General features: G+C 39.1%; 1 protein-coding gene across 1 annotated transcript in view; it reads left to right on the top strand.

The window, feature by feature from the left end:
• Window positions 1-833: 833 nt before the first annotated feature.
• LOC147002519 (uncharacterized) overlaps window positions 834-25,930 on the top strand; it is a 33,067-nt gene continuing 7,970 nt past the window's right edge. The window contains 11 exon segments of the mRNA XM_085844150.1: window positions 834-4,067; window positions 6,774-6,888; window positions 7,723-7,896; window positions 8,780-8,862; window positions 9,775-9,933; window positions 10,658-10,710; window positions 19,627-19,663; window positions 21,273-21,334; window positions 23,481-23,527; window positions 23,976-24,049; window positions 25,440-25,578. Of these exon segments, the coding sequence (XP_085700276.1) occupies window positions 3,814-4,067; window positions 6,774-6,888; window positions 7,723-7,896; window positions 8,780-8,862; window positions 9,775-9,933; window positions 10,658-10,710; window positions 19,627-19,663; window positions 21,273-21,334; window positions 23,481-23,527; window positions 23,976-24,049; window positions 25,440-25,578 (1,197 nt within the window). The 5' untranslated portion in view covers window positions 834-3,813.

Below are 25,930 nucleotides of genomic sequence, written 5' to 3'. Positions count from 1 at the left end.
ATGAAATGGCCACCTTCCTGAGCACTCAGAAAATAAAGCTTTCATTTTTAAGCTTCAAAAAAAAAAAAAAAAAAAGGCACTATCAATCACAGGTCATTAATATCTCTCAATATAAATAGACTCAATTCCCTAATTAAAAAAAAAAACACACACACAAGCAAATAGAATGGATGTGAAAACAAGATTCACCATTGTAGTGCATACAAGAAACACACGTCAGCAATAAAGATAGTCATTACCTCAGAGTAAAGTGCTGAACCAAAATTTTTCAAGCAAGCAGACCTAAGTATCAAGGTGGGTCAAACCAAGACAAAACCTTCTAATATCTAATATTATAGAGTTTCAAGCAAAGGTAATCAAAAGAGACAGGCTTCCCTGTATGAGTATGCTTTATACTCATCAAAAGAAAAATCTACTAAGATGATATCTCAATTCTGAACATCTATGTTTCAAACACAAGGACAACCACGTTTGTAAGAGAACACAGTTAAAGCTTAAAGCACACACCAAACCCCACAGATTATTAGTGGGAGACTTCAACACGTCTCTTTCATCAAACTACAGGTCATTCAGACAAAAACTAAATGGAGAAATAATAAAACTAACAGATGTTATCAATCAAATGGACCTAAGTATTATGTGTAGAATATTTCATCCCAAATCAAGAGCATGTAACTTTTTCTCATCACTTTCTGCAACTTTCTCCAAAATTGACCATATAGTTGGTCACAAAGAAAGCCCTATCAGAGATAAAAAATAAAATGACCCCTTGCATCCTATCAGAACACAGTAAGTTAAAGCTGGACTTCAACAACAACAGAAAAACCAAAAAGCCTACACACTCACGGGAACTGAACAACTCTCTACTCAATGATCTCTGGGTCAAGGAAGAAATAAAGAAATGAAAGATGTTCTAGAATTCAATGAAAATGAAAGCACAACATACCTGAAATTTAAGGGGCACAATAAGAGTGCTGCTAAGAGGAAAGTTCATAGCTCTAATGGCCTCCCTAAAGAAATTAGAAAGCCCTCATTCTAGAAATTTAAAAGTACATCTGAAAGCTCTAGTAAAAGAAGCAAACACACACAAAAGGAGTAGACAGCAGGAAAAAAATCCAAATCAGGACTGAACTCAATCAATTAGACACAAAGAAAACAACAAAAAGGATCAACAAAATCAAGAGCTGGTTCTTTGAGAAAATCAAAAAGATAGACAAACCCTTAGCCAAACTAAAAGGCATAGAGACAGTATCCAAATAAACAAAATCAGAGGTGATAAAGGAGACATAACAATAGACAATCAGATAATTCAACGAATTAATAGGTTTTATTCAAAGACCTGTATCCACAAAGTTGGAAAGTCTTAACAAAATGGACTTTTTTTTCTAGACAGATACCACTTACCAAAGTTAAATCAAGACCAGGTAAACTATTTAAACAGTCCTATAATCGCTGAAGAAGTAGAAGCAGTAAAAGTCTCACAACCAGCTCTTACCCTCTTGCTCTCTTGCCTCTCTCTTATCCCTTGTGCCCCCTCTCTCTCACTCCCTTCCCCTCTCTCTCCATGGGACCATGGCCAGCCTCTATGTCTATACTGTCTCCTTCTCTCTGCCTTTCTCTGACTCTGCTACCCTCTTAACTCCCCTCCCCATGACTCACATAAGCTCCATTGTGTACAACAACAACAACAAAAAGTCTCACAACTGAAAAGCCCAGGGCCAGATGCCAGATGGTTTTAGTGCAGAATTCTACCAGAACTTCAAAGAAGAGCTAATACTCCTCAAACTAGTCCACAAAATAGAAACAGAAGGAACACTGCCCAACTCATTGTATAAGCAACAGTCACCCTGATACCTAAATCAAGAAGCACTGAACATTGAAAGAGAGCTTCAGACCAATTCCTTTTATAAACATTGATGCAAAAAAATACTCAAGAAAAGACTCGCGAAACAAATCCAGCAGCACATTAAAAACACCACCCATCATGATCAAGTAGACTTCATCCAGGGATGCAGGAATGATTCAATACATTGCTAGGGATTCTTCTTAAAGATAAAAATGTTTTTAAAACAGAGTGATGGGTACATAATTTTAATGACATACTAAGAAAGCACGACTAGATTGTATACTTTCAAAGAATGAACTTAGTACATAAGTGTATTACATACCTGTAAACGCATTATTATTGAAAGATAAATTATGTTTATTTCATGTGTATGTATGTCTTGCCTACATGTATGTGTGTGCACTGTGTGCATGTCTGGGCCTGTGACGATGCAAGAGGATTTGCATAGCCTATAATTGGTACATGTATGTGTGTGCACTGTGTGCATGTCTGGGCCTGTGACGATGCAAGAGGATCTGCATTCCTATAATTGGCTTTGAAGATGGTAGTGAGCTCCCTGTAGGAGTTACTGTAGGTTGCAGGGTTTGTAGCTGATAGATATTGAGGATTTCCTTTGTCCTCCAGTAGTAAATAGGTTTCCTTCCCCTCTTATGAACTCTGGTTAGTAGGGTGAAGAGTCTAGTTAGACCCAGCTCAACCTATTGCACTGTGATGACAGAAAGGTTACCTTCAGAAATCAGTCCTAAACATCAGATTGTGTAGACCACCCAATAGTCTTGGCACTAGCCTGTGCTGATAGTTGAGGCTTTATGTAGGACCCTTTGGTTTAATGACTCAACAGGCTGCAACCCATTCCTGTTACTGGAGGTGTAACTTGGTGGCACAGGATGTGTAGTTGGAGCCTTGTCTCCTCTGTCAGTTTTTGGCTCCATTTGGATCCCTTGCATAAATGTATAGGAAGCTGCTAGAGTAGCCGGTTTCCATATAGCTTTTCAAAGGGCCTTTAGTGTTTGTGGTTCCTCCCTTTATTTCCTACTTTACCTAGGTCTGCATGCCAGGGCTGTGGGTGCTTGCATAACCAAAGGAAACTGACCCTCTACATTATCAGGTAGGAATCCCTGGGCAGCCAACATGGGTGACCTGGATACAATGGAGAGACTCATCAACTCCAGTCAATATCATGTTGATGAATATAATAGGAGGGGCAGGTAACAGAGCCTGAAAGAGGTGAGGGCTGTGGAAGGGTGTACCCCATGCCTCTACCTGTCTCTCCCAATTGCCTCTTATTAAACCCTCCTGCTCTAGCTTTTCTTTCTCTCTTTATAACACTATACACTACTTCCTCTTCCTTGGGAGATAGTCTTCTCCCACTGGTTTCTTACAAGATAGTAATCCTGTGTGGTTATTTAGATCATAGTTCTCATCTCAGATCCTTAACCATTAACATCCTTAAAAGAGGCCACATAACATATTTGTGGTGTTGGGTCTGGGTTTGGCAACACAAGATGATTATTTTTGCCCCATCAGGCCAGTTAGGTCCACATATTGGCAGGGCTGCAGGGATGCAAAGGATCTGAACCATCACCTAACTCCCCTCAGTATTCCCTTTGAAGGCCATGCAGGTAGATCTAGTGCAGAGTCAAAAATGACAGTGCTTTGCACAGGCACTGAGGAGGGTGGGCTCCTGCCACTGCAGTCTGAGGCAGGCATGCATAGAGCATACACATCATAGATAGCACCATTGTGTGCTCAGAGCATGTCACGGTGGTGGTGCTAGCAGAGCTGTGCTGCTGCTATGTGCTGAAGTACAGTTCACTTTACAGTGAACTGGCTGTGGTCTCCAGCTTTGTAGATAGAAGACTTGAGTTTTTTTTCATTAATTATAGAATTTTGGAGTCAGTTATCAAGGGAAGGGAAGGGAAGGGAAGAGAGGGAAGAAGGTCCGTGGGCGACCCTAGGCTCCAATAATGGAGGATGACATCATTTATGATCTGCAGACAATGAACATCCCCAGAAGGGGACGCTGGTACACCCGCCTGTGGCATTCATGTCTGGGCCTTTGTTGCATGCACTCTAAGAAAATGAAATTTCCCCTCTACTTGATTGGCTATGATCCTTTAGGTCCTTTACAACTAGCGGCCAGTGTGGGTGACCTGGATAAGGTAGAGGCATTAATCTGCTCCAGTCAACATCATGTGGATGAATCTGATAGGAGGAACAGGTAATGGGGCTTGAAATTGTTCGGGGGGGGGTGTGCACAGAGGTGGGTGGGATCTGTCAGGTATACTCAGAGATAAACAGGGAGAAAAATCAACTTTCAGGGCCACATCCTAATGGAGGAGAGATGGCATGCTTAGGTTCATTTTCACTGGGGTCCCCTGCATTGTCTACGTGTTTAATGCTCTTAGGCATATGAGACCTGCATACCCTGGAACACCAGCTCCTAGGCCTTAATCAAACTACATCATTTTATTTTTATGTTACACTAAAACATTGAAGGCACTCATGCACAGCAACACACACACACAGAGGATTTGTCTATGTGCATTTTCGATGCACCATGTGTGACAGAATCAGGTACTTGGTCCCCTGGAATTGGAGCTATAAACAGTTGTGAGCTGCCATGTGGGTGCTAGCAATCAAAGCAGAGTGCGCTAGAGAACATACCTAGAGCTGGTAACTGCCAAGCCACCTGTCTAGATTTGTCTCAATATATAGACCATTAACACTAATATACAACACTGAAAAATTTATCATAAGATAAATCGTCAACTGAAATGGAAAAAATCACTACGAAATCTTAGATCAATATGACCCATTTTTGCTAATGGATCAAAGACATTTTGAACTGGAACAATGACACAGTCCCCCGCCACCACAAACCCCGGTTCTCATCATATGTACATGTTATTTGTGCATTGATACACATGTGAAGGGACTGACATTGTCTTCTTCCTACTTTTCTGTGTCCCACACATGCAGAACTAAGTGTGGGGTGATCAGAGAAATTGCCACTTGACGGTTCTCTTCTGCCACATTGTGGGTTCTGGGGACTGAACTCTGGCCATCAGGGCCCCTGGTGGGTTCCACCCAACGGTCCCTCAGTTTTAGAGACATGTTCACTCACCCAAATCCCATGGTATGTTTGATTTACTCTCTTGGAGCACATTGATTCTCAGACTTGCAGGCAAGTAAGGTTTGGGGATCCCCTTATCCCCACATCTTCTCTCAGGTTTTCAGGGCAAGTGTTTTTACCAGTTGAGTTTTACCAACCATCCCAGCCCATCATTCTTATTTCCTATTTTTAGATCGTACTAGGTTATGAAGGGGAATCAATGACACAACTGTATATTTTCTGTAGTCCACAAGCTTTTTGAACATTTTGTAGTTCAAAGAGAATTTAAGTTGGAGCTTCATATAAATAATAGATGAATAAATTATAAATTATAGTTTGAGATATTCTTTTGCTTAATGAATGTTTTCTTTAAAAACACTGAGTTGTCCAACTGTAGTTTTCATTCTGTCAGCCCATTCATTCCCCACACATTACTTAGATATCTACTGTGTAGAATACACATTCTGCTATCTCTCCAGATCTTTCCAGTCTTATACCATTATGTTTTTCTGCCCAGTCAAGCTTCCTTACATTCTATAAATTTGAATGTTAAATGAGCTGAAGCATGCTCATTGGAACCCTAGTTTCATTGTGCTTATAGCCTTTTGAATATCAAGCATGAGAGCTAGGATGGCATAGGTTATCACCTTGTAGGGATATTGACCCAATTTTGGTGTGAGTCCAGGAGCACATTGACCATTTTATAGCAAAGCATGAGGTCCTGCTTTGCTACCATTTAGTGCCTGGATTACCATGGATACTGTATCTATTACCTAAGGACTAGGCTGTGCTCCTGCTGCTACCAGGTATGGAAACACTACTCATGGGCATAAGAAAATGAACTGTAGAAATGAAAAACAAACAAACAAACAAAGAACTGATGGCTGAGGTCTTAGAGTTTTGTTTGTTGTTAAGAATTTCCATAGATACAAGTGATCTGTATCATTGCCATTTACCTGTGGACTGTGCCATATTTTGTTCAATGTAAGGCACAATGGGTTTCATGATAACCCTTTATTTTGTAGAAAAACAAAGTTAAAAATATTGGCAATTATAGTTGCTAAAGAGTAGAAATGATGAATGACATTCCAATGCTAGAGAGGCTAAAATGTGACTGAAAAGAGACAGTGAGACCAGTGTCACTGGCCACTATTTAGGATGAGTTGGGAGGATTATCATGTTCAAGACTTGGTTGGTGAAAAAGAGTTATTTTTAAAGAAATGTAAACTTCTTTGATTAGAAAAGTTTTATATGTGTACTGTTGATAGAATCCTCTTTTACCTTCACTGAAATGTTGTGTTTGTTATAACAAGGAAGAGAAACCATTATCATGATGAGCAAATGCTGAGCTCTCAGGATCTGTAAATGCTTGTAATGTTCTAGCAGAGTTCTTGTCCATCCAAACTGAAGCCTCACAGCAGCCCCGGGTAAGATAACAGCTATGCTTAATCTCCATTCTTTGGATCTGGAAATGGAGTCATGGAGCTTATAGAAATCCCAAGTAGTCACAAGTGAGTACCAGATATTAGAGTAGGATTTGAATTCATGCTGAGATCAACTTACTGGGAACTTTTCTATGATTCTTTGTACAGGAATGAAGGTCGTGAGAGAACACCTACCTTATGTGGGGACAGCCATGCACTATATCCCTAGCACAGTAAATGAACATTTGCATTGTCATAAATGAATAGGGCAATTCCAGTTATTTTCTTACATCAGAAGAAAACTAGCTTCATAGTATGTGGTGCTTAAAGGAGATGGGGCTTTTATTTAGCATTCTGAAATGTCCCTATTTGTCCTTTCCATTTGCAGAACTCCACTGCATTATGCATCTGCCCATAACCATCCAGACGTGGTGACACTATTATTAGAACATAATTGCAACATTAACATCCGGGATGATGAAGGCTGCACAGCCTTGATTAAGGTAGCTATTGGCCATCTGTTTTGATACGAAATGGACTAGAGGTTGTCCTTGTTTGCTTTCTGTTGCTGTGATAAAACACTGACCAAAAACAACTCAGGAAAGGAAATGGTTATTTGGCTTACATTTACACATAATAGATCATTCTGGAGGGGAACCAGGGCATGAGCTCAAATCAGGAACTGGAGGGAAGAAATGAACTGGAGTTCACAGGAGAATGCAGCTTTTCCATGGCTTTTACCAAGGCTTGCTCAGGTGTCTATTTGTTGTTGTTGTTGTTGTTGTTGTTGTTGTTTTGTTTTGTTTTTTAACAAAACTGAGGACTTTGTCCCAGGCATGCCCCAACTCCTAAAACCTGGACTTTCCTACTTCTATCTAAATTAAAAAATAGTCCACATAGTTGCCCAGAGGCCAGTCTGATAGAGGCATTTCCTCACCGTGAGAATCTTTCTAGGTGTGTTGAGCCTGTGTTACCCTGGCAAAAAGAAAACAAACAAACAAACAAACAAACAAAACCAACCAACAAACAAAAAACCTAACCAAACAACTAATCTCTGCACTGCAGCAACCAACTAGCACAGCCCTGAATTCTTAGCATATCTAGGTGTGTTGGCAGAATCCTTAAATTCTACCACTGGGAAAGAGATGTGGTGGGGAGATTATAAAGTTAGGCAAGCAAGCCTGGGGGTTTTTAAAAGAACTCGTGTCTAAAGAGAGTGATAATATGCAGAACTGAAACTCTATGTTTTATTTAAGGGAAACTATTCAGTGCAATGGTAGAAACATCTCTCTTGACTTCCTTGAATTTAAGATGTATTTCTTTGTACAATTTTACAGGCCATCCAACGAGACAATGTGGATTGTGCTTCTGTATTGCTTAGCCACAATGCGGATCCAAATCTGATAGATTTCAGTGGAAACGCAGCCCTACACCACGCTATATCCAGGGGTAATGTAGGGATTGTAAAAATGCTCCTTGAGCACAACGTAGATGTTGAAGCCAAAACAGAGGTAAAGAACACTCAACTTCATTCTCAGGGCACCTCTAGCAGTGACAAGCACATCTATTTTCTACACGCAGAAGCTCAGCATTCTCACTGAATCTCTTCAGAGGAACCCTTTTATTTCCTCCAAATATGTTTTTTCATATTTTTTGGTAGTTCATTCAAAAAAAAAACACAGCATAGTGTATTTTGTCTCAGAATTGGCCTTGATTTTAAAATCCAAAAATAAAGGATTTAGGACCATACAAACATCACATATATACAGACAATAAAAATGAATTCATTTCAAGTTAAGTGATTGTAGAAGAAATAGAAATGTGTTGCTGCGAAGAAGGTACTGATATGTGTTTGGCTCAGGATGAGGGTAGACTGGAAAACGAGAGAGGTAACATGCAAATTAAGAAATTTGGTCATTGGAGAAAATAGGCCAAAAATGTTATTTAAGGTTTAAAAAGTTTTGATGTACATGGGAGATGCTGTCCAGTTTCTGAGATAAATTCTTAGTTTAGAAAAGAAATATATTTGAAATACAGGTTGAGAAACTCTGCTACAGAGCCCTCTTGAGCACACTCCTTCAACAGGGGCACAGCAAAGTATACTCTGTATTTCAGGGCTGTGGCAATGGAGGCCCCACTCCATGGAGCTAAGAAGATTGGAATCCTTGAGTGTTTGGGGAGAGTTCTGGAAGGGAGTGGTGTTATAGGCAGTGTTGGACAGGGAAAAGGTGTATCAAAGGGAAAAAGAGTGTGTGGGAAAGTGCAGCAAGTGTTGCAGGGTGAATGATCCCTTGTGACTCTTTTCAGTGTCTATCTATCTTCACAAAATCTGTGATGAACAGATTGTTGAGAAACAAGTAGTTTTGTAAAATGCAATATTTTTTTCCTTTATAGTATGGCTTGACACCGTTGCAGCTTGCAGAATTTGAACAAAAACCTGAAATGGTAGAATTTTTAGCAGCAAAGTGTGCAAAAAGGTACAGTTTCTTCCTTTCTTCAATCTTAGTGCTGCTCTTGAGGGTGACAATTGCTTAAGTCACGAGTATTAAAATGATAGAGAGATTGTAAGAAACTCAGAGGCACATAGTTAGGAAGCTTAGCACACATGTAGTGGGAGCTGGAAAAGAGACAGTTTCGCCACAACAAAGAACAGCATGCACCAGGGATCACTGCCTAGTTCAGTAGTTCACCTCATGAGCCATCCACCAAGCCAAAGGATAACCATGATCAGTTGCTGCTCCACCGCCATTGTATTTTTACTTTTGAAAGTGTTTGTCACTGAATGAAGAGCCATAGGTGTCATTGGCAAGTGTTCTAGGATGGATAAACACCCACAGTCCCTAAGCCTGAAAACTTATAACCTGTGACCCCAAAGATGACAGCATCAGCCATTTCTTTAGAATTATACCATACATGATCACAGGTACCAAACAGTGTTTCCAAATGATGTGTGAGTTTTGAAATGTCCAAGTCAGCAGAAAACTACCTTTCACTGGGAGATGTTCTTAAACTGTCATAGCACAGGTACCCAGCAACTGTGGTGATTCCACAGTTCAAGACATTTCTCTTCCACATTTCAGATGGAGCTTTCAAAGTGGATATATAAGTAGTTCATTTCTTTCTGCAGAGTCTAGTACTTTATTTAGCATTATAAATCTTGTACTGAATTCTGTGAATATGTATCTCTTACAATGCAACATGCTTTTTCCATATGGAATACATCTGTTTACGCTGAAATTTTCTGTTTAGTAGACATGTATACCTGTTGTTTATGTTGAGCCATTATTTCCAAATAACAGTTGGTTCTGTGATTTAAGACACTTTTCAAAACTTTAATGATTTATGTAAAAATTTAATTTTATTTTTTTCTTATTCATGTTTACATCTAGCTCACTGACCCCCTCCTGCTCACCCAGTCCCACAGTCTCTCCCTGCCCCTCCTCCACTTCACCTCTGAGCAGTTTAGGACTCACTGTATGTCCAAAACCTGGCACTTCGTCTCTCTCTGAGGACAGAAAAAGCAGCTCAGCTAGAAGAATAAATCTGAGGTAGGATGAACAGCTTTTTTTGATACCGGCATCCCAGCTGATTGGGACCCATATGAAGACAGACATAGCTTCCCCTTCTCTACATAAGTGCCCGGAGATGTCCGGCCAACCCATGTTTGTTCTTTGTTTCATTGTTCCATCTCTGAGTGCCCTGAGGGTTCAGGTTACTTGATTCTGGTAGTAGGTCATCCTCTAGAGTCCCTATCTCCTTCAGGCCTGGAATCCTTCCTCTTAGACTTCTATAAGTGTCTACAGCCAAACCACCCTCAGCATGCCCAATCTTGTCTTTAATTCTTTTTAATGTGTGTGTATGTGTGTGTGTGCGCGCGCACGTGCGCATGCACTTTTGTTTCTGTTTTAATTAAGAGCTAACTATTCCTCATATTTTCTCTTGAGAAAAGGTGGGAGGAGAGCAGTGAGCAATCATAGTCAATTGCTGAAAAGTGAATTCAACATTTTCTCTAGTCCTGTTGGCCCATGCATTGCATCCCAGAACTTGGGAAGTAGGACATAAACAGATTTCTGTGAGTTAAGGCCAACAGGCTCCATAGAGCAGTTTTCAGACCAGCATGGATACATAGTGAGACCTGATTCAAAAAAATATTGTTTGTAAACATCTAAAGCAAGATAGAGAAGGGACACAAATATAAAGTACTTAAAACACTTACTAAATGTTTTTCTTATGAATAGCACAATAATGCTAACTTTAAAATCTATGTCACAGCACTGAATCATCAGCTCAGAGAACTAAAGTGAAGCATGTGAAGTTCAACAAAGGTAAGGTTTCTATAGTGAATATAAATATGGTATATAGTAGCCAGTCCTATTACTCTAAATAAGAGTAGAGATTTAGCTCCTTTTCCACTGAGTCCAGACAAGGCAGCTCAACGAGCAGAAAGGAATCCAAATGCAGACAACAGTGTGAAGCAGTCCTCCCTTCAGTTTATAGAGAACCCACATGAAGACCAAGCTGCACCTCTGCTACATATGGGGAGGGGGTCTATGTGCAGCCCATGCATGCTCTTTGATCGGTGGTTCAATCTCTGTAAGCCCTCACGGGCCCAGGTTAGTTGATTCTGTAGGTTTTCTTGTGATGTCCCTGACCCCTCAATCACACTGTTCTCCTTTGAGTTCAACGTCCTTCCCCAACTCCTCCACAAGACTCTCCAAACTCCCCTTGATATTTGTCTGTGGTTGTGTACATTTGTTTCCATCCTCTGCTTGATGAACCCTCTCAGCTGAGTTATCCTAGGCTCCTGTCTACAAGCATAGCAGAACATCATTAATGGTGTCAAAGACTGGCTCTCTCCCACAGTGTGGGTCTCAAGTTGGGCCAGTTATTGGGTGGTGATTCCCTTAATCTCTGTTCCATTTTAATCCCTGAATATCTTGTAGGTAGGATAAATTTTGGTTTGATGTTTTTGTGAGGGCATTGGCATTCCCCTCCTTCCACTGGAAGTCCATCCTGGTTACAGGAGATGACTGCTTAGGCTCCATATCACCTGCTGCTAGTTGACTCACCCCTATAGATTCCTAAGAGCCCCCACTGTCCCTGGTCTATGTTTCTTCACAGAGGTGCCTCCCCTCAGGTATCTCTTCTCCCTGATACCACCCTACTCTTGCTCCCCACCTTAGTTCCCCTCTCCATCTCCCACAAATTTCCCTCCCTAAATCAAATCCTGATGTCTATTTTATTTTCCCTTCTGAGTGAGAATCAAGCATTTTCCTTTGGGCCCTCATTTTTTAGCTTCTTTAAGTCTGTGGATCTTAGCATGATTATTCTGTACTATATGTCTGAAAAAGTACTCACTTCTAAGTGAGTACATACCATGCCTGTGTTTGAAATATCAAATCTCACCCATTTGCCTGCAAATTTCATGGATTCCTTGTTTTATACAGTGGAATGATATTTCACTGTGTAGGTGAAATATCATTCACACCACATTTTCTTCATCTATTTTTCAGTTAAAGTCCATCTCGGTTGTTTTCTGTTTCTGGCTATGACAAATAAAGGTTTTATTAACAGAGTTGAGCAACAGTCCTTGAGATGGTATGGTGGAACATCTTTTGGGTATATGCCCACGAGTGGTAAAGCTGTGTCTTGAGGTAGAACTATTCCCAATTTTCAGAAAACAAAAACAACAACAACAAAACCTGCCAAATTACTTTTCAAAAGGGGTTGTAAACATGTGCCCTCCCACCAGCAATGGAAGAGTGTTCCCCTTGCCCAATATTCTTGCCAGCTTGTGCTGCTACTCGAGGTTTTGATTTTAGCCATTCTGACTGGTGTAAGATGGATTCTTCGAGTCCTTCTGATTTTCATTTCACTGAGGACTGAAGACTTTGAACATTTAGGTGTTTCTCAACCTTCTGAGATTCCTCTGTTGAGAATTCTCTGTTTAGCTCTTTACCCCATTTTTAAATTGGTTTATGAGTTCCTAACTTCTTGTGTTCTTTATATATTTTGGACTTTAGTTCTCTGTCAAGTGTATGGTTGGTGGGTATCTTTTCCCTATATGTAGGCTTCCATTTTTTCCTATTGAAAATGTCCTTTGTCTTGCAGAAGTTTTTCAGTTTCATGAGTAGTCCCTATGTTTCAATTATTGATCTTAGAGACGGAGACATTGGTGTTCTGTTCAGGAAATTGTCTACTGTACCAATGTATCAAGGATATTTCCCACCTTCTCTCCTAGTAAATTTAGTGTATCTGGTTTAGTGGTCTAGAGGTCTTTGGTGCATCTGAACTCAAGTTTTGTGCTGGGTGATAAATATGGATCTATTTGCATTCATCCTCATGTAGATGTCCAGTTAGACCTGCAACATTTGTTAAAGATATTTTTTTCTTTCTTCCATTGTATGACCTTTATGTCAAAATCAAGTGTTGGTGGGTGTGTGAACTTATTTCTGGGTCTTCGATTTGATTCCACTGATCAACTTGTTTGTTTCCATAGTTATACCATGCAGTTTTTATTCTGATTGCTCTGTGATATGTCTTGAGATCAGGGATGATGATACATCCAGGAATTATTTCATTATATATAGTTATCTTGCATTTTTTTGTTTTTGATAGGAAGCTAAGAATTGCTTTTTCATATTCTGTAAGTAATTGTGTTGGAATTTTGATGGGAAATGTATTGAATCTGAAGATGGTTTTGGTAAAATGGCCATTTTCACCATGTTAATCTGTCCATCCATGAGCACAGGAGATCTTTCCATCTTCAGATGTTTTCTTCAACTTCTTTTTCAGGGAATTGAAATTTTTGGTAGACATGTCTTTCAGTAGGTTGGTTAGAGTTATACTGAGATATTTTAGATTATCTATGGCTATTGTGAAGAGTTTTGTTTCTTGTCCCTTTTATCTTTTGTATAAAGGAGGGCTACTGATTTCTTTGGGTCAATTTTTTTATACAGCCATTTGCTGTAGGGGTTTATCACCTTTTGTGTAGGCATTCTTTGGTATATTGTTTGAGGTCTCTTATGTATGTGGGCAGCCTTGTTTAGTCTCTTAAGTTTCTCTCCATTTAAGTTGTTGGCTATTGGCTTGTCATATATTACCTTTATTTTGGTTGGATGTGCAAATTTTATCACTGAAATCTCCAAGATTTTCAACATGAAGGGGTGTTTGAATTTATCAAAGGTTTTTTTCAGCATGCAATGTGACAAACATGTGAATTTTGTCCCAAACCCCCACCCCTGCCACCTGCAGATATCCATTCATTCTCATGGCCATCAGGTCAACTCCCCCGTGTCTCCCTACATCTGATACTGAAACACCCCATTTCCCTGACCATCCCCACTCCCACCTAGTTCTCTCCTTCCATTTCGCTCCTAGAACTATTTTATTCTCTGTTCTCAGTCAGGTTCAAACAACCTTGTTTGGTCCTTACCTCTTGTTTATCTCCTTTTGGTCTGTGGAGTATGGTATGGTTGTCCTCTACTTTATTACTAATATCCATTTATAAATGAGTACAAACCATCCATGTTTTCGGTGTCTGGGTTACTTCATTCAGGATGATATTCTCAAGTTCTATCCATCTGCCTTCAAAATTCATTATGTCTTTACTATTAATAGGTGAATAGAATTTCATTGTATACACATACCACATTCTCTTTTGCCATTTTTAAAGAATAATTATTATTTTTAAAATTCTATGTGCACATGTGACCCTTGAAGCCAGAGGAAGGCATTCTCCTAGAGTTGGAGTTGGAGTTTTAGAGACAGTACTGACAACTGAACTGCAGTCCTCTGGAAGAGCACTGGGCATGCTTAACTGCTGAACTGTGTCTCAGGACTATAATTCTTTTTTTTTTAATTTAATCTAATTGTTTTCACTTATTCACTTTATTTTTTGAATGTACTTATTTATTTTCTTTATTTGCATTTCAAATTTTATCCCCTTTCCTCATTTCCCCTCCACCACCCCTACCACCACCACCACCACCCCAATCCCATCCCTCCTGCCCCTGCCCACTAACCCACGGACTCCTGCTTCCGTGTCCTGGCATTCCCCTACACTGGGTCCCATCACAAAACCAAAGGCCTCTCCTCTCCTTGATGTCCCACAAGTCCAACCTCTGCTACATATGCGGCTGGAGCCATGAGTCTCACCATGTGTACTCTTTGGTTGGTGGTTTAGTCCCTGGGAGCTCTGGAGTTACTGGTTGGTTCATATTATTGTTCCTCCTATGGAGCTGCAAACCCCTTCAGCTCCTTGTGTCCTTTCTCTAGCTCCTCCATTGGAGAGCCTGTGCTCGGTCCAATGGTTGGTTGTGTGCATTCACCTCTATATTTGTCAGGCACTGGCATAGCCTCTCAGGAGGCAGCTCTATTAGGCTCCTGTCAGCAAGCACTTGTTGGCATCCACAATAGTGTCTGGGTTTGGTAACTGCATATGGGATGGATCCCCAGGTGGGACAGTCACTGGATGGCTTTTCCTTCAGTTTCTGCTCCAAACATTGTCTCTGTATCTCCTCCCATGGGTATTTTGACCCCCTTTCTAAGAAGAACCGAAGTAGTCTTCATTCTGTGGTCTTCATTGTTCTTGAGCTTCATGTATTCTGTGAACTATAGTTTGGGTATTCTGAACTTCTGGGCTAATATCAACTGATCAGTGAATACATACCAAGTGTGTTCTTTTGTGATTGGGTTACCTCACTCAGGATAATATTTACTAGTTCCATTCATTTGCCTAAGAACTTCATGAGGGCTGGTGAGGTGGCTCAGTGGGTAAGAGCACACCCGACTACTCTTCCAAAGGTCCGGAGTTCAAATCCCAGCAAACCACATGGTGGCTCACAACCATCCGTTAACAAGATCTGACTCCCTCTTTTGGAGTGTCTGAAGACAGCTACAGTGTACTTACATATAATAAATAAATAAACCTAAAAAAAAGAGTTTAAAAAAAGGCTAAATAAATAAATAAATGTATATTAAAAAAAAAAAAAGAACTTCATGAATTCACCGTTTTTAATAGCTGAGTAGTACTCCATTGTGTAAATGTACCACACTTTCTATATCCATTTCTCTTTTGAAGGACATCTGGGTTCTTTCCAGCTTGTGACTATTATAAATAAGGCTTCTATGGGCGTAATGGAGCATGTGTCCTTATTACCTGTTGGAGCATCTTCTGGGTATATACACAGGAGTGATATTGCTGAGTCCTCTGATTAGTACTATGTCCAAAATTCTGAGGAATCACCAAACTGATTTCCAGAGTGGGTGTACCAGCTTGCAATCCCACCAGCAATGGTGGAATGTTCCTCTTTCTTCACATCCTCACCAACATCTGCTCTCACCTGAGTTTCTGATCTTAGCCATTCTGAATGGTTTTCACGAGTCTAACATCTTGAGTTCTTAGTATACATTGGATACTAGCCCTCTATCAGATGTAGAATTAGTAAAGATCTTTTCCCAATTTGTTGAGTGCTGTTTTGTCCTATTGACAGTGTCTTTTGCCTTACAGAAGCTTAGCAATTTTATGAGGTCCCATTTGACAATTCTCGATCTTACAGCACAAGCCATTGCTGTTCTATTCAGGAATTTTTCCCCCTGTGCCCATATCTTTGAAGCTTTTCCGCACTTTCTCCTCTATAAGTTTCAGTGTCTCTGGTTTTATGTGGAGTTCCTTGATCCACTTAGATTTGAGGAGATAAGGAGATAAGAATGGATCAATTTGCCTTCTTCTACATGATAACAGCCAGTTGTGCCAGCACCATTTGTTGAAAATGCTGTCTTTTTTCCACTGGATGGTTTTAGCTCCCTCGTCAAAGATCAAGTGACCATAGTTGTGTGGATTCATTTCTGGGGCTTCAATTCTATTCCATTGGTCTTCCTGTCTGTTGCTATACCAGTACCATGCAGTTTTTATCACAATTGCTCTGTAGTACAGCTTTAGGTCAGGCGTGGTGATTCCAACAGAGATTCTTTTGTCATTGAGAAGAGTTTTTGCTATCCTAGGTTTTTTGTTATTCCAGATGAATTTGCAAATTGCCCTTTCTAACTCAGTGAAGAATTCATTTGGAATTTTGATGGGGATTGCATTGAATCTGTAAATTGCTTTTGGCAGGATAGCCATTTTGACAATATTAATCCTGCCAATGAGCATGGGAGATCTCTCCATCTTCTGGAATTTATCATCCTTTGAAGGACTGGATTTATGGAAACATATTCTGTAAATGTGGTTTTGTCATGGAATACCTTGGTTTCTCAGTCTATGGGAATTGAGATTTTTACTGGGTATTGTACCCTGGGCTGGCATTTGTGTTCTCTTAGGGTCTATATGACATAAGCCCAGGATCTTGTGGCTTTCATATTCTTTGGCGAGAAGTCTGGTGTAATTCTGATAGGTATGCCCTTATATATTACTTGACCATTTTCCCTTACTGCTTCTAATATTCTTTCTTTGTTTTATGCATTTGGTGTTTTGATTAATTATGTGACAGGAGGAATTTCTTTTCTGGTCCAATCTAGTTGGTGTTCTGTAGGCTTCTTATATGTCCATGGTCATCCCTTTCTTTTGGTTAGGGAAGTTTTCTCCTATAATTTTGTTGAAGATATTTACTGGCCCCTTAAATTGGGAATCTTCACTCTCTTCTATACCTATTATCTTTAGGTGTGGTCTTATCATTTTTTTTCCTGGATTTCCTGGATGTTTTGGCTTAAGAGGTTTTTTTTTTTTTTTTTTTTTTTTGCATTTTGCATTGTCTTTGACTGTTGTGTTAATGTTTTCTATGGTATCATCTGCACCTGAGATTCTCTCTTCTATCTTGTGTATTTTGTTGGTGATGCTTGCATCTATAACTCCTGACCTCTTTCCTAGGTTTTCTATCTCCAGAGCTGTCTCCGATTGTGATTTCTTTTTTGTTTCTACTTCTATTTTTGGATCCTGGGTGGTTTTGTTCAATTCCTTCGGCTGTTTGGTTGTTTCCATGTAATTATTTAAGGGAATTTTGTATTTTTCTCTTTAAGTTCTTTTACCTCTTTTCCTGTGTTCTCTTGTATTTCTTTAAGGGACTTATTTATTTCCTCCTGAATGTCCTCTATCAGCATCATGAGATGGGATTTTCAATCCAAATATTGCTTTTCTAGTGTTTTGGGGTATCCAGGACTTGCTCTAGTGTGAGAACTGGATCTTGATGATGCCATTTAGCCTTGTTTCTGTTGGTTAGGTTCTTGGTCTTGCCTTTTTGCCACCTGGTTATCTCGGGTGTTAGTTGGTCTTGCTGTCTCTAGGTTGAGCTTGTTCCTCCTGTGGGCCTGTAAGCCTGTCAGCACTTCTGGGAGACCAGCTCACCCTGGTAGGGCCCATGCACAGAGGGCTGTGGAACAGCCCCACCTCCTGGGTGCAGATGGAGGCAGGAAGGACCCTGTCTCATCTGCTCTACTGCTTGTGCATTGCTAGCTGTGTTCTCCCCCCCGCCCCCCGTCCCCTTTAGCACCTTTAAAGTAGGATTTAAGTTGTAAATGTGAGGGCCCTTTAATTTGGGGATTCAGAATTGAGAAGTCATCTTGGTGTGTTTTTCTTTGATGAGTATGAAATATCCTTCCCTGTCTCTTTTGATTCATTTTGGTTGAAAGTCTCTTTTATTTAGATATTACAATTGCTCCTTAGCTTTCATCCTGAGTACCTTTTCTTGGGAAAACTTTTTACAGTCCTTCATTCTTAGGTAATGTCTATGTATGTTTGCCAAGGTATGTTTCTTGCATGCAGCAGAATGATAGATGCTGATTCCACATCCAGTCTGTCAGCTTATATCTTTTTATTGGGGGAGATGAGTTTACTGGTGTTGAGAGATATCAATAACCAATGATTGTTAATTCCTGTCATTTTGATGATTGTGGAGGGAAGATGATTATGTGTTGAGAACACCAATCAATTTGGTGTTTTGTAAGCTTTTTCTACGTTGATAGGCATTCTTTCTTTAGTTTGGGTGAATTTTCTTCTATGATTTTGTTGCAAATATTCCCTTGTCCTTGGAGCTGCTACTCTCTTCACTGTTGTTCATTCCCATTATTCATAGAAGGATTTTTTAGAGTGTCACAGATTACCTGAATACTTTGAGTCAGAAATTGTTTTAGGTTTAACATTTTCTTTTGTTATATCATCTATGCCTGAGATCATCTCTTCCATTATTTTTGTTCTGTTGGCTGTGCTTCTGTCCCTGTTGTCCTTCTTAGGTTTTCCATCTCCAAGGTTCCCTGAGTTTGTATTTTCTTTACTGTTTCTTTTACCATTTGCAGGTATTGAATTGTTTTATTCATTTTCTTCACCTGTTTGATTCTATTTCCCTGTATACCTAAGGGATTTATTAATTTCCCCCTTTAAAGTCCTCTATCATCTTCATAAGATTGGATTTAAAAACATTTTATTGTGCTTTGCTTGTGTTAGGATATCCAGAGCTTGCTATAGTAGAATACCTGGGCTCTGGATGTGTCATATTGATTTAGTTCTCCTTGATTGTGTTCTTATGCTGGCCTTTAGCCAACTGGTTATCCCTGGGACTTTCTGGCACAGGAGTCCTGAGGTGGGCTGCCTTTGCCTGGACATTGGAAATCAGGGGACAGTGTATGTCTCCAGGAAACTGGGCAGAGCATTGGATGTTCCTGGTGCAGCAGGCCTGCTTAATTTGGGTTAAATGGTAGACAAAGAATGGCACTCAGGGGAGAACAGCTTGCAGCTCAGCTCTGGGTTTTACTCTTTTTAGGGGTGGGGTTGAGACACGGTCTCGCTAAATATAGCTCTTTTTGTCCAGGGAGTCACAGTTTCTCCATCTGCTTTTGCCTCCTAAGTGTTGAGATTCAAATTGTGTGCCACCAGACTCAATCTCTAATTCTTTCCAGAACCATTAGCCTAGAGTTAAAAAGAATCACAAGAAGTTATTTTTGAAACAGTTGTTTATTCTGGTCAGGTTTGTGCTCTCTATCAGTCTGAGAGAGTTCATTTAGGATCATCACAAATGTGTGTGTGTATTTATTTTTAGGCATTAATGTTTGATAAATTATTGTCATCTTCAATTTGAAATATACAGGGAATGAATAGTTTTATGCAAAGTAATTCGCTAAAAGTGAATATTTACTCTTGAATAGTCTCTAGATTGGTCTCATAGAAATTGATACTAATAATGAGTCTGATCGTTTTCATATGTAATGTTTTTCTATAGTTGTAATAAAACATATTTTGTTTTTCTTTTCAGAAGTATTATATTTTAAAGAGGAACAGCCTTTGTCCTGGTAAGGTTTAACAATTTATTAATGGTAGGTAAATTCAAAGATAAGAAGCAAATTCTTGTTGGGAGTACTTTGAGACCTGTGTCTTACAAGTTCCACAATATTATGAATATATCTTTTAGCTTGGAAACTTGCTCAGTGTAGTTCATAGGAACATGAACACTATATTCACCCACCATTTGCAAGAATCAACTCTGGAGTTTGGAAAAAGAGCCTGCTGGGATTAGCTATGCACATGGATGTTCATCTAAGATTCATTGGCTTTTCAAAGCCTTACTGAATTCAATTTGTGAACTAAGACCCACACTAGTAGCTATCATTTCAGGCATTTCTCTTGTCTGAGAGTTTACATACTTCGGGATGCTTCTCAGTTGTCAGTCATCACTACAGGATGCCAACAAATTTCTTTCCTCTTCTGACAGAGCTTTACATGTACAGGACATTTTTGTCAGGGGTAGCATCTTTCATAGCTGTTGGAAGACACCCATGTCTTCCAGAATGCTCCATCCATCCATCAATGATCAGTTCACATGATCTGTTTTCCACAGTAATGAATCCTTTGACTCTCAGTAGATTATCTGAATGACAGTGTAACTAATAGTTATCTTTCTACAAAGGGGGCTTTTGTCTTCTGCATCAGTTGGACATGACCATAGAGGTAAAGGCCCATCCATTCCAGTCCAGGATGCTAGGTTAGACACTAGCTTGATAGAAAACTAAAAGTTGTATTTCAAGCTAATTCTGTGCTCATTAGGATTCATTACTTCCACAAGAGAGGACAACTATATTGTCCTCTTTATTTGTGCTATGTATCAACAAAACATTTTCTAAACATTATTAAATAGCTTACTGGATCCGAAGGTAATGTTGAAAGTGAAGATTCAAAAATGTCCAGTACTTAAAGCTCTTCAGAGACTCCTTAAAAAATACACATGTTGACTTCTATTGGAATTCTAAACAGTTCCAGAGTAAAACTGCAAGTGTCAACTAAATTTTATTGTTCCTTGCTCTTGTTACTATCTTATTATGTTTCTAGAAATGCTTGTTTGGCATAGAAACAAGCAGACTGTGATATCAGGATTCAGTCGTGCATGAGATAAGAAGGGGCAGCTTGAACATTATGAAAGCTGTGGTGGGTTGTTTAGAGTTCCTGAAATCTATTTGATGGTCCACAAAACATCCTCTTGTGTGGTAACATCATAGTCAATGAAATATGCACAAAGTATCATGAGAGAAGTACTTTGCTGTTCCAGGGGCAAAGACTGACATTGAGTCAATAGATTAAAAAAAAAAACAAAAAACTGTCTGTAAGCTGTCGTAACAAAGGCTGAAGAGGTGCTAGTGAGTGTGCCTGTGTGCATGCATGCTTGTCTGTATCTGTGTGTGGTTTTGTTGGGCTATATTTTGTGGGCTAAATTCTTCCCTTTCTTCCACATGAAGTGAAGTTGTAAGGAAAGTGTCCCCAAATGTAATGAACTGGTTGAAGAACAAGTTAATAGTTTTTATTGATTTGTAATGTAGCATAAATTGGGAAATCGAACAACAAAGAATTCAAAGTCTTTGATTACTGTTTTATATGAAATTAAAATAACACTCTTAAAATAAACCACAGTGAGCCAAGACCACCAGGACAGCTTAAATCCATCTTGAAAAACCCTGTCCAGAATAATACAGGTAAGTTTAAGAGTAAGTACTCTATTGATTCTATCCCAATCATAAATAGAATCTTGTTCCTGCTAGAATAGAAACTAAGGAAAACAAATATGCCAATGGTAGTTATATTCTGTCTTAATTTTTAGGATTCAGAATTGTTTAAGGAATTGTTTCTAAGAAATTTCAAATTGTATCACCTGAAATATGTTTATTTATTTAAAATGAACTACTGATGTATGTAGTGTCTTTTTATAAGTAAAAAGATTTTTCACCTATTCCACAATGTAGATCCTCTCTAGTTACATAACAACAAAGAGTTGACTTTGGTATGAATTGGATTTTTACTTAACTTTTATCATTGATATATATATTACTGACTACATATTGTTGTATGTGTATCGGTGTCCATAAAATGTGGTCATGTTAAGCAAACAAAAATAGAGTATTCAATTACTTTTACTGTGTTTTGAGGACTTAATGTCATTAGGGCACTCTGGATTTTTTTTCTGTCATAGAATTTCTGAATTTCAACTTATTTGAGAATTCATACATTATCTTCTGGTTATTTTTATTTGTCTTCCATTTAATGTGAATATCCTGATACAATAAATAACTGGCTCAATTAGGAACTTTTAAAAGATTGAATGGTGCGTGAGTTTTGTAGGTAGTGCTGTGGAATGAAAACTGCCATTCTCGGTATTCTATGCAACAGCCTCCATATGGGCTACTCTGACAGCACCTTTTCCCTGTAGTTCTATTAGTTACCAAATTGATAGTGATACTTGGTTTACATGCTAAAGACATAATTTGCAGGAAAAAAACTGCCACAGTAGAAGGAAGATTGAGAAAATCCTATCATCCTATAGTGCATGGCATGGAAGGGCCCATTGGTTCAGTCTGAATATGACTCTTACAGTGGGGGAAATACCACACAGTTTATGCTTTCAGCAACTGTCACCACAGCATCTCTCACACCTACTTTGCCTTAGGAAAACACCAGCCAGAGAATAGTGTAGAGGAATCTAAATGGCTGTCTTCACATAAGCATGGGATGAAATACTATTAGTGTAATGTGGGTGAGTTTCTTTTAAGTTATTTCAGCATTAGAGTTTTCTTGTGGTGATGAGGATTGACAGAGGCCCCATACATGTGTAGCATAAGGTCCACCAGAGATCCACCTTCTCAGCCCATTTCTTGGTGGGACAAAGGCTGTGCTCTGGCCATGGGCAATGCCCAGCAGGGTACAGTGGAGTTTTACATATTGCAAAGGAAGTAAACAAGAATTGTTCATTTGTTAGATTGTTTGCTGAGCAGACTTTTTCCATACAGTGAAACCTGAGTCACTCAATGGTTTATATGCAGAAATAAATTAAAAAAAATGCTTCATATGAGGCATTACTTCCTTGGAATTGCTGCTTTATGCTTCCATGCTTCTCTCCCTGGAGTAATACTTCAGTTTGTATAGCTACTAAGGGGGTCTTTCTAGCAGCTCTTGCCATGGGAGGCAATGGAAGTTGATGCTGAGCTTCTTTGCATTGCACATGAGCTAGGGACCAGTGCTAGCACTGAGGGCCTTTAGCATCTTCCTCAGAAGATCTAGAGTAGAGTAACACACTGATCTCTCTAGAGCTTTGTCACACTTGCAGCTGGAAATCCTTTGGGAAGGGTTTTGGGTCTCCTGTATTTGGCTATGTTGCATAGTCACAGACTGAGCTTCCCTGTGCTAGGAATGGATAATTCCCCCTCAGTGAAAGAGGTTCAAGTCAATACTTGGAGAAGTCCCTTTCACTTCTGTCCAAGATGAGTACGCTCACTTAGAGTTGTGCCAGCATCCCTAGGGCAGACACAGAAAGCAGCAATGGCAACACAATTCACTGTGAGATAACACTTCAGGCTAAGATGACACTTTTTGAGTCTGATAGGGCTCAGGATTGTAGGTATTTTGCACAATTTATTATAAATAGTAACTTTTGATAAAATTTTCTCTTCATATTTTAAAAATATAAGAATGTGGAAAGGAAGAGTTCTAATACATTTATTCTTACAAATCAATATTCATTTTAAAGGCTTTTCATAAATGGTGTCAAAGCATATAGGGTCACAAAAATGCTAGCCTCGGCACTGGCTACCATTGTTTAATGACAAATTTTGCCTCCCTCTTTTGTAGTTAGTGAGAAAGTTACAAGAAGAACATCACTGTGGTAAGAATGTGGTGTGCATTTTATAATATATTAATCTGTAGAAAATATAACATTCAGAACCTGACACTGTCTTTCCCTCTATGTGATACTATTTCAGCTCTTTACTTTTCTATAATCACAAGCTGAATAATTATTTATAGAGCAAACCACGTTGAAATTACTGATGATATCTCTCATGCAGCATGAAATGCTGAAAAGGATCCATAGCTAGGTCGAAGATCCAATGGATAAAGTGCTTGCTATGCATGTGTGAGAATGAGAGTTTGGATGCCCAGAATCCACATGAGGTCTGATGGTCTCATGAGCTGCTGTATGCTGGGGCCCTTATGGTGAGACTGGAGGTGGTGACAGAGAATCCCCTAAAGTTTACTGGGTAGTTAGCCTGGGGTTTTCATCCATGAACAAGAGATCCAGCCACAAATCTAAGGTTGAAAGAAGGTTGCATATTTGCATTCTATCAGCTCCCTGACAAACCTACCATTGTTGTTTCTAGGTGTTCAAAAGCTGAAGATGTCAGGCATACTTCCCGTATCAAGGTAAAATGCTTCTCTGTGAAATCAAGTTTCTTATGAATTGTCTTAATTCAGCAGTAGTCTAACTATCCCAGTTTTATATGGAAATGTGATTCAGAGAAAACCATACTGTAGATGTGGAACTTTCTATCAATTGCAAGTGAGCAATAAGTCCTTATGGGTAGTAGTGGCCCGATATGAGAATGGACTCAAAAGACATAGGGAGTGAAGACTGAGTGCAGTTCTCACATAATACAAGATGTTTGATGTTTGACAAAGTAATGTTTGCAGAAATGAATACACATTAGACAGATTTTAAAATGTGACTGTGATAATAGACCAGAATACCATTTTGTAAGTCCAGATATTTCAATGATCCTGGAATCTCCAAAGTGCCTTTACCCTCAGCAGAATGCCCATAAGTTTTATCTACCCTTGGGCACTCCTATTTCAGGATCATATATGAGAGCCTCTCTTTGGTTTCTCTCTTTCATCTGTGTTTAGACTGAGAAGAACTTGTGGATATTTAGCAATTATGTTCATCAAATTTGTCTTATGAAGAGATTAGAGCATTTTCTATTTGATTCTTATAAGGATATGCTGAAAGTTCTTCATCTAGTTAAACAATAACTGCCCTTCCCCAGTTAGCCAGCATTTCTAGAAGCAGAGAGTCAATTGCTATATACTTCCGTATAAGATCTTCTTTTTCTATTTTTGAAATATACATGCATATTCTTTGTGCCATATTCAAACACTTACAATGTTGTAGTGTTTTATTTAGATACTTCCATATTCAGTATGAGGCTACTTTATCACTATGAGATGCTGGAGTTTAGGAAACTTGTTTCTGTATAACCTGTAGCCCTAGACTGAGGTGCTGTGTGAATGATAAGTGACATTTTAATGATTTTTGAATGTGACTCAGTGGTTCAATGTGTTTCTATAAAGCAGTTCCACAGATACTATGGTAAGGACAGCAGTGGCAATTTAACTGGCATTTATTTCCAAATGGGAAAATGTGCATTTTATACCCCCCCAGCAATGGAGGAGAAAGACTGTCAAAAGAGGTTTCATCAATATTAATGATCATCTTATATAAAATGTAGAAAAATTGGCACATAATGAATTAAGCTTAGTCTCAACCGGAAGAACAATGTCCCGTTTCCCATTTCATGATTTTCTCTTAATCTAGTCTAGCCTAAATATTTTTACATCTTGATGATATCCTATCAATTTGGAAATAGATAAGCATATTAGAAGATATTTCATGTTTAATTTAATTTCATGGCTTTTTTCATGTGTCAATACCCTGTGATTACTAAGAAGTAAAGTTGATTTGAAAGCATGCACCCAAAAACAAAAGAGTTAATTTCAGAACCAAACAAAAAGTTAACTCTCTACCTTTGCATTGCCGGAAGAATCTAGCAAAACCTTACTTGGATCACAGAAGAGAATGCAAAAGGGTTTTGTGGGTTTTTGGAGTTCTGAAGTTTATGTGTGCTCTCAGGGAGAGCCAATACCTAACACTTGTGAAGAAAAAACATCCCTAATGGTAATTCCCCCTCATTTGATAAGTAACATATTTGCTTGTTATGAAGGAAAATGTTGAATGTGTGTGTCTGTGCCTTGAGTACTGCAAGTAGTGTCAGAGAAGAGAAACCTAGCCTGGAATATTCCCCTCATCTCCTTCATATCCTCACTCCTTGCCAGGCCCTGTATTAGGTAGTGCTTCCCTACCTCCCTAATGCTGTGACCCTTTCTTTAATAGAGTTCCTCATGTTGTGGTGACTCCCAACGATAAAATTGTTTTTGTTGCTACTCCATAACTGTAGGTTTGATAATGTTATCAGTTGTAATGTCCTATCAGTGTTTTCAGACGGTCTTAGGAAACTTGTGTGAGCCTG

Source organism: Mus caroli, unplaced genomic scaffold, assembly GCF_978045245.1.
Source record: "Mus caroli unplaced genomic scaffold, Mus_caroli_1 scaffold_10, whole genome shotgun sequence".
Taxonomy (NCBI): Eukaryota; Metazoa; Chordata; class Mammalia; order Rodentia; family Muridae; genus Mus; species Mus caroli.
The sequence above is the reverse complement of the archived record's forward strand: the minus strand, read 5'-3'. Positions and strand labels throughout refer to the sequence as shown.